General features: G+C 42.3%; 1 protein-coding gene across 1 annotated transcript; it reads right to left on the minus strand.

The window, feature by feature from the left end:
* Positions 1-7,402: 7,402 nt before the first annotated feature.
* LOC133765677 (alveolar macrophage chemotactic factor) lies at positions 7,403-9,502 on the minus strand. Its single transcript, XM_062199218.1, has 4 exons — positions 9,210-9,502; positions 8,973-9,102; positions 8,764-8,847; positions 7,403-8,455 (listed from the first exon to the last, which is right to left on the minus strand). Exons 1-4 carry the CDS (start codon positions 9,313-9,315, stop codon positions 8,437-8,439), a joined length of 339 nt encoding a protein of 112 aa, XP_062055202.1. The 5' UTR covers positions 9,316-9,502; the 3' UTR covers positions 7,403-8,436.
* Positions 9,503-9,839: the final 337 nt, after the last annotated feature.

The raw sequence follows: 9,839 nt of genomic DNA on the forward strand, positions 1-9,839 counted from the left end.
TCCCAAATTGTACATCTCCTCACTCTCTTTTTCTCATTCTTATATTTAACAGGGATCACTTTTCGGTTAAAATTTAAACACCTAAGAATAATTGTGTGTTAATTACAGAGTTCAAACAATAGTACTAGAACAAAAAAAATACTAAAAGGGATAAAGTATTAAATTGTACATGAACAGTCAGGACAAGGGCTGATCAAGTCACTGTTTCTCATAGTGTTCATTTCACTTCAACAGGTTTCCCCTTTGGTGCTCAGTTAGTTGTTGCTGATCAGGGAGAACATATGATATTTGTCCCTTTGAGACTGGCTTAATTCACTCAGCATGATGTTTTCCAGATTCCTCCGTCTTGTTGCAAATGACCTGATTTCATTGTTTTTGACTGCTGTATAGTATTCTATAGAGTACATGTCCCATAATTTCTTTATCCAGTCTACTGTTGATGGGCATTTCGGTTGGTTCCAGGTCTTAGCTATTGTGAATTGAGCTGCAATAAACATTGAGGTGCAGACCTCTTTTTTGTTTGCCAATTTAATTTCCCTTGGGTAAATTCCAAGGAGTGGGATGGCTGGGTTGTATGGTAGGGTTATATTCAGGTTTCTGAGGAATCTCCAGACTGACTTCCATAGTGGCTTTACCAGTTTGCATCCCAACCAACAGTGGGTTAGTGTCCCTTTTCCCCCACATCCTCTCCAGCATCTGTTGTTGGTATATCTCTGAATGTGTGCCATTCTAACCGGGGTGAGGTGAAACCTCATTGTGGTTTTGATTTGCATTTCCCTGATGGCTAGTGATCTTGAACATTTTTTCATGTGTCTGTTGGCCATTTGGATTTCCTAAGTTCTTGAGTTTTAAAAATAACAATATCCTTTTTATAAATCTTGCATTGTCTCTGATTTTTTTCTTGTAAGCTATTTTATCTCTTTTCCCTTTGCAGAGTCACTGAGGAAATAAGAAAATTCCTATGACCAGACAACAGAAATTATCTTTTAGCTATTTTAAAACATATAGAAAGAAAGACATGGCCAGTGCCATGGCTCACTAGGCTAATCCTCCACCTGTGGCGCCAGCACTCCGGGGTTCTAGTCCCAGTTGGGGTGCCGGATTCTGTCCCGGTTGCTCCTCTTCCAGTCCAGCTCTCTGTTGTGGCCCAGGAAGGCAGTGGAGGATGGCCCAAGTGCTTGGGCCCTGCACCTTCATGGGAGACCAGGAGGAAACACCTGTCTCCTGGCTTCAAATCAGCACAGCACGCCAGCCGTCGCCATTTGGGGAGTGAACCAATGGAAAAAGGAAGACCTTTCTCTCTGTCTCTCTCTCTCACACTGTCTAACTCTGCCTGTTAAAAACAAACAAACAAAAAAGACATTATCAGACTGTTATTCATTAAAACAAAGGTATTAACCTTGCCTTATATGGAATAATTTGAACTGACATCTTCCAAATTCTTCTTCCATGTATAACGGAAACAAGCTATTATCTGGAAATTAATCATAAAAGCAATTGGTTCAGAGGGTCAGCAAAATTGGAGGTTAAATTGTTAAATTTTGAGTCAGTTTGGGTCAATAAATTAAAATAGTAGCCAACAAAAGCTTTTCAATACGTGATGGAACCACATGTATCTTCAGCATGACTCTGATCTACAGTAAGTGTCCAGATCTCTGTTACTCTAGCCTTCAAGTTAACTGAGGCTTCACTGTACACTGCCCAGAATTGAGGCATGAGTAGGCATGGAGTAGAGTGGGGTGACTGAAAGAGTTGGGTGCTGTTACTTAGGAGTATTAAAAATGTTGCAGTCCTGAGAAGCTTTAATTTTATGTTAATTGCTATCATTCATTGAACATCAAATGCACAAATATTACCAAGTTAAATACAATACATTCATTGTTTTGAAGAGAATTCAATTTTTTTCTTTTTTAAATTTTTTTTAAATTTTGACAGGTAGAGTTATAGACAATGAGAGAGAGAGACAGAGAGAAAGGTCTTCCTTCCATTGGTTCACCTCCCAAATGGCCACTACAGCCAGAGCTATGCCGATCCGAAGCCAGGAGCCAGGTGTTTCCTCCTGGTCTCCCATGCAAGTGCAGGCACCCAGGCACTTGGGCCATCCTCCACTGCCCTCCCGGGCCATAGCAGAGAGCTGGACTGGAAGAGGAGCAACTGGGACTAGAACCAGGCACCCATATGGGATGCCGGCACCACAGGTGGAGGATTAGCCAAGTGAGCCACGGCACTGGCTCCTTGAAGGGAATTCTAATACAGTGTCTTCTGAAAGCCTGCAAACACATTAAGTTGTTACCACGATTAAGGATCTTCTTTTACTGTGTAACATGCTGTAGCTTAATGTAACAGTTTATGAGGTTTGACAATTCTATGTGCTAATGAGAGGTTCGACTGCCAGGTTTCACTTGAGCTCTTGTAAATGTGTGCAGTAAGAAAGTCACAGCAGCTGTCAAAAAAAGTCAAAAAATGGCCTCATCCATTGTGGAGACAGCTGGTACTGACTGCTGACTAAGATTTCTGCTAGGCACCTGGATGGTCAGCTTCCTCCTCTCCTAAGTGGCACCATTTTAATTCTCAGCAATGAGTTGAAAGGATGGAGGGGGGAAAAGGTGGAGGGAGTGGAGAGAAAAAGGAAGAAAAGGAAAAAAGGAAGATAAAAGAAAAAAAAAAAAAACCAAAGCAATGTCAATACAAAAGCCCTCCATTCCCCCTCCTCCTGCTCCTCTCTTTCATCTCTCTTCTCCTTCCCTGTTACTCCCCACTCTATTCTCCCCTCCCTTCTGCTCCCCTTATAGGACAATCTTGGCCTGGGGGAAATACTGGGTATGTCTGCTGTAAAAATACATTAATTTAGATTGAAGCTCCTCCTTCTCATCATCTCCACATCCTAAGGATCTTGCACAGGGTCTGGTTTGTATCAAGATTATCAACAAAAGACACTAATTTAGTATTTGATCACTGAATGATGTATTTGAAGGAAAATACATCATTAATTTGAAAATGCTACCTTGTAATTGACAGAAACTACATAGACAATACATAGTTTCCAGAAGCTTTTTCAAGAATGATTCACAGTGTGGGACTGGCACTGTGGCATAGCAGGTTAAGTTACAATGTCAAGTATCCCATTATCAGAGTGCCTGGTGAGTCCCAATTGCTCTACTTCTGATACAGCTCCCTGCTAATGTGCTTATGAAAACATTGAAAGATAGCCAGGATATTTTGGCCCTATTCCGTATGTGGGAGACCTTGACAGAGTTCTAGGCTCCTGGATTTGGTTTGGCCTAGGTCTGGGTCCAGGGCCAAGCCATTGCAGCCATTTGGGGAGTGAACCAGTTGATGGAAAATATTTCTCTCTCTCTCTCACTTGCTCTCTCTCCTTCCCCCTGCCCCTGCCACCCAGCTTCCCTCTCTTTCTTCCTTCACTCCCCTCCCCCCCATAGCCCTGATTTTCTCATGGAAACAAATTCTCAGGAACACCAAAACATAAGCCTTCATATGTGGTTAGAAAGAATATGGATAAAGTCAGGAAAATAGGGTATTTAAGCTATTCAGTTCTCAATTCCTCATTTGTAAAGGGGAATTTGAGCTGGGAAGCTTGGGAAAAGAACTCACATTTATCAAGCATCTATTTTGTTCTAGAACAGCCCTCTGTGCTTGGGAAATAGACTTGGCTCCACTGATTTTATGAAGGAGAGAACTAAGAATGGACGAATTCAACAAATTATTAAGGTCACCTGTTTAACAGTACTCGAGACTAGACTGGATATGTAATTGCTCTGGCTTTCTACAGCACCACAAAAAAATTACAATCCATAAAGAAATTACAAACTGTAAAGTCATTAGCTAGAAATGAGTCAACCACTTTCCTCTTTGTCCATCCCTAGAAAAGAATCAGAAACAACCACATAAAATTCTGTGGCAGCAGAAACCCATTTATTAAGAAGGTGGATTTTGTAGAGCCCTTACAATTTCTCTGTTTAAGAAACAGGATTCTCACTATACATACTTGAAGTGTACACAGTCCTTCTCAGGAAGATAATATTAATTCTGCTGACTAAGAGCAAACCCAAACCGCCAGCCAATATTAGAAGCATTGTATACTGTCTTTCTCTTCCTTGATTTAGTCATGGGGACAACTAGAAATCCCCAGGTGCTAGGTCTGTCGGTAAATTTCTCGTTTTGTAACATCCAGGAAGGACTTCTAAAGTTATATACAACATGAGATACCACAACACTCTTTTCCTTGTGCAAGAATTAAACTATGATAGAAAAACAAAGTAACTAGTCATGTTTTATCATGGATCTTGTCATACCTTTAGGAATTGAAGGATTATGTGAATGTGCACACCCAGAGACAAGCAAGGAGGGCTAGTAGAATGAAGGGCATTAAAATTACATATTGGATTGGGAGAGCAAGTTAGAGTACATTTTAGCTGATCATTTGTTCAGTCTCAAGTAATTTCATGTATGAGAAACAGTTTCATCGCTTCTCGGCCTTTTGGCTAAGATCAAGTGGAGAAACAGTTTCAGAAGAAAAAAAGAATAAACAGAGTGAAAATAGTATTTAGAGGATAGCATGAGGAAATTAAAGATGTATCTCTAGGAGTTATCTGTTAGATTACTTTTCCCCAATGTTAGTCTTGGTTTTTGCTAGTGACAGGGCCAAGGATCAACTAATAAAGGTAGCAATGGTGAACAGCAGCTATCATTGAGGTTCTAGTGTAAGTTAGACAAGGTATATACTTGGTAATGCTATCATACAATCTAATCTCTTTATGGAATGGCCAAGTGTAGAATGGGCATGACAACCAAAATTGCACAAATATTGCAGTGAGGTCTTAGTCTATGGTCTATGCACAAACTAAACTTTTATGTCTTGCTCCTAGAAAGCTCAAAGATCTTGAATGGTGATAAAGCAAGAAGTAACCAGTGATGTTTTTCACAACACTTAAGTTTATCTATGCAAGGATCATTTTATATGCTTTCACTTACTACTATCATGCACTTATTCAATAAATATTGTGAGGCTATTAGGACAAATCACAGATTGTTTAAAATATTAAAATTTAGATTTCAAACATTCATGGTAATTTGGCTTGCTTTTTAGTGTTGCCGCAGGACTAATATAAAATTCACAGATTCAAAAGAAGATACTACTTGAGAAAGTAAAGCGAGGCCATTTAAGTTTAATACTTTCTTAAAAATTAGATTTTGTATTTTTCCATATTGTTAAAGAAATTATAAGCAAACTTATGTATGTGAGGCTACTCCAAGTTTTTCCATGCTTATATGTCTCTCTGTTAAAAAGATATATCAGTATATAATAATAGAAAATATATTAACCAAATTGATCTTTTATATTTATAAGGAGAGAGAGAGCAAAAGATATAGAAAAACCTAGATTGGATAGATATGCTAATAATATATGGATACATACAAATATAAACAAATACATTTTAACTCAAGCATATTTAATATATTAATCAAATCATAGAGTTTGTTGATTAGTCTTTTTCTCTATTTTCCTAAGAATGAAATATTTTATGAAATAGCTACTTTAATGCCAGAAACAGTGAGTCCTCTTTTTTTAAAATTTATTTATTATTTGAAAGGCAGACAGAGAGAAAGAGAGAAAGAGGTCTTCTAACCCCTGGTTCACTCCCCAGATGGCCACAACATCCAGAGCTGGGCCAATCCAAAGCCAGGAGCTTCTTCCGAGTCTCCCACATGGGTGTACAGGCCCAAGTACTTGGGCCATCCTTTACTGTTTTCCCAGGCCATAACAGAGAGCTAGATTGGAAGTGGAGCAGCCGGGACTTGAACTGGTACCTATATGGGATGCCGGCACTGCAGGCGATGGCTTTACCTGCTATGCCACAGCACCGGCCCCAACAGTGAGGCTTCCTTAGCTTGGAGCACCCTTGTGCTCCTTACTATGTGCTAGGCCCAGTCCTGGGGACTCAGATGAGCATCATAAGCATTGTCCCTGCCCTCCTGGAGCTTACAGTGAAACTGGAATGGATAGACACTAAGCCAATGCCCACATTTGTGTCAGCCCTGTAAACCTTATGGTCCCATTGGTGAGAAATGTTATGAAGGAAAAGTCGCGTGCCAGGAGGAGGTATAAAAGGAAGCTTAATGTGGCAGAGGGAAGGGTCAGAGAGCTTGCCTAAAGGAAGTGGGAGTTAACCAGAAGAAAGAGAGAGGCAGTTGTTATAGGATGAAGAGATTGCATTTGCACAAACCCTTATTGAATTAACAATAGCCAAGAAGGATAATAGAACGGACAAGAATTATGGTTTAATCAGCACCTACCATTTACTAGGTTACTGATTTTAGGATACTATGACAAACTCAAGGTCAGAGTAACTTGCATTATGAAGCCATTTGGTACCACACATTGAGGATACAGAAATGAATGAAAAATGACTGGTGTGCTAGGAGAGCTATCAGTAGAGTAGGGTGAAGAAACCTATAGACAAACAATGCACTATGTTATAATTCAGATAACTAAAAGATTATTGGAGCATCAAAATGGAAGCCTTGAGCTCTGTTGGGAGTACCAGGAAAAACTTGATGAAAGAGCTGTTATTTGAGCAGCATTCCCAGTTATGAATGAATTTACTTCCAATTAGAGGCCCCGGCAAGATCAAAGGCATGAACCCAAGATAGAAAATGCTGGGTTAGAGAACTGAACACTTGACTGCAAAAGCATGAGGCAGACCTAGAGCCAGAGTGGGATGGGCCAGAGCCACATTTGCCTTGCTTAGCAACTTTTTTTTTTTTTTTATATCTAGGAAATAGGAAGCTAGCTAAGGATTTATTTGTGTTTTTTTTTTTTTAATTTTTATAGAGTGGACAGTGAGAGAGAGAGACGGAGAGAAAGGTCTTCCTTTGCCGTTGGTTCACCCTCTAATGGCCACTGCGGCCGGCACGCTGCGGCCAGCGCACTGCACTGATCCCAAGGCAGGAGCCAGGTGCTTATCCTGGTCTCCCATGGGGTGCAGGGCCCAAGGACTTGGGCCATCCTCCACTGCCCTCCCGGGCCATAGCAGAGAGCTGGCCTGGAAGAGGGGCAACCGGGACAGAATCCGGCGCCCCGACCGGGACTAGAACCCGGTGTGCTGGCGCCTGAGGCGGAGGATTAGCTTGTTGAGCCGTGGCACTGGCCTTTATTTGTGTTTTCTAAGACCCCCCAGAGTGAAGCAATAACTGCAGGGAAGTGAGTGTGGAAGAAGGTTGAACTAGTGCGATGGTTTTGAGAAATGAGGGTCCTTTCTCCAGACGAAAGGACTGGTTAACTTTTCAAAAAATGTAGAATTGAACATGAATTTCTTGCCACCATACAAGAAAGAAGAAACAACATGAGTAAAATTTTAGAAATTTTTATTTTTTTCCAGGAACAAAATAGTATTGTAAACCAATGAGACACACAGTACAACAGTACAATTTTAATATACCAAATGATGCATATTTAACAAAATGATCAAAACCTTTGAAAGAAACACACTATAGGCATCTAAAAACCTTAGCAGTATTGTATGTTTTAGAATACTAAACGATGAATTTACATTCCAACAGTTTGAATGAATATGTTCTCAAAACTTTCAGGGTAATTGATAACTGTTGAGCTTTTTTTAAAAAAACTAAAAGAATGGTTTTCTAACAAAACTAGAATATGGAAATTTACTTGTTTCTTATCTTCTGCAGCTATCAAAAGGTGTATATTTAGTGACCATAATTATAGCACTGCTAATAAAATAGTTAATAAATAGCACATAAAATCAGTTTAATGAGTAAATCATGACATTATGCCATACTAAGAAGACATTAATTGTCTAAAATTATAGGAAGAGAATATATTAACCTTATAGAACTTAAATACTTAGAAATTCTAAATAAGGAAATATATTCTACTCAGATAACTGTATGACACACTCAGCTTTCTAATGCAATACAACATCTCAGGGTCAAGAGGGGAAGTTTGCTAACATACTCCCCAAGAAACAACACAAAAGTATTTCCGATTTCATGAGGAAAGTGAAGATAACAGTGTGTCTTCCTCAATGGTATCCTAGTGAAACATCATTTTCCTAGTAAATCCACAGCAACACAATAAGAAATATAGTCTAGAAATACCACACAGTGGGCTCCTTCAATTCGAGACATTTTGGAAGATTAGCAACCAGTGATTCTTGGCTTACAATATAGTTAATTGCAAGCAATTCCAATAACATAGCAGATAAAAAGCAGCAAATGGCAGGAAATGTAAGCTAAATACTTCATAAGATGAGCAGAACACTTCAGGGACAGACGAGCGGGATCCAGGAGGAAAGCTGCCCAGGCACTCCTCCTGTCTTCTGAGTCCAGCGCTCCCTAGAAAACCGTTCTGCTGAAAACTGGGCAGTGTTTCCAACGCTTGGTTCTCTCTCGTAATCAGTTTTCCTTGTTTCCACTGTGGAAAACAAAAAATTACATCAGTTTGGCCAAATTTCCACACTGCTACCTTCTCCACCACGATTTCAAAGCACAGCGTTTAAAGCGGTGAAAACAGAAATAAAGATCAATAAAAGCAAACAGTAGACCAGCATGTGTACACTATCTCAGTAATCAGATAAGATTGGTGATAAAGGGTTTCCCAGGAGATTCCAGTTCGCAACTTTGCATTCTGAGCCTCCTATGGAATGTGGCACTCAAATCCTATAGACATTAAGCTCTCCAGCGATAAGATCTAAAACCCACAAAGATCAAAGTGACAAGTACCTCTCTAAAATTTTCTGGATGGCTTTCTTGATCAAAGGGGCTTCTGGGTCCAGGCAGATTTCCCTACCGTTCTTCAGAGACGCTCTGCAGAGAATTAAAAAAAAAAAAAAATGCAACCTGCGACCCTGAGTTTTGGGGGCCAAAGACCAGGGTGTAGGGCGTCCCTGTGACCAAAGTCACAGTGCGTGTCACAGCGGATCAGAACTTACACCACTTCCACCTTGGAGCACTGGGGACCCGCGGCGATCACCTGCAGACTAGCGATCATTTTGGGGTGAATAGCCGTGGTGGTTAAACACACGCAACGCAATTCTCTCACCACCGCCGCGACGGGGCCCGCTGCGGAAGAAAGAGAACGTGTTAGACCTCCTGTTGCGCGGAGAGTTGATCCCCGCGTCTGGGTCGCTGCGTCTCCCGGGTGCGCCCCGCGTGCCGTGCGCTCTCACCGCTGGCGAGGGGCGCAGGTGGCGTCAGCAGCAGCAGCGCGAGCAGCGCGCACAGGCAGCTGGAGGGGCCCGAGAGGCGGGAGGCGCGGCTGGACAGCAGGCTCATCGTGGCGACGGGAGCGCGGGGCGACGAGGGGCGCAAGTTCCAGAGGCGAGAGGAAGCGCGGAGAGGTTCGAGGCTCGAGAGCACCGTGGCTTCCTGCAGCGCTCTGCACTCCTTTTATCCGTTCTCGCCCCTTCCCGCCCCAGGCAGGAAACCCAAGCTTTCGGATGCACGGGAAATTCCCAGGACTTCGGAGGGGTAGGGGCACGGGGATGGATGAGGGAGGGGCAGTGGGGAACTGGGGAGAAGGGCGGAGGGGAGGAGCTGCTGTGCCCGCCCCTCAGGGATCTCCTCAGCCCTGCCCCGAGGTAGAGGGAGCTGTGGCTCCCGCCGGACGTGAGGACCGATCCTTCAGGGGCCTTGTCCCCGGGTGCGCACCAGGACCGGCGAAGGCCGGAGGGTCAGGGGTGAGGGGGCCACGGGGGAGGTGTCTCGGAAGGCTGGAACGGAACAAGGAGCAGGAGATGTGACTTTAGGAAAACGCCTGCACCTGCTTAACACCTTCTGCCTGTGATTGCTGTTTAGGA

Source organism: Lepus europaeus, chromosome 8, assembly GCF_033115175.1.
Source record: "Lepus europaeus isolate LE1 chromosome 8, mLepTim1.pri, whole genome shotgun sequence".
Lineage (NCBI taxonomy): Eukaryota > Metazoa > Chordata > Mammalia > Lagomorpha > Leporidae > Lepus > Lepus europaeus.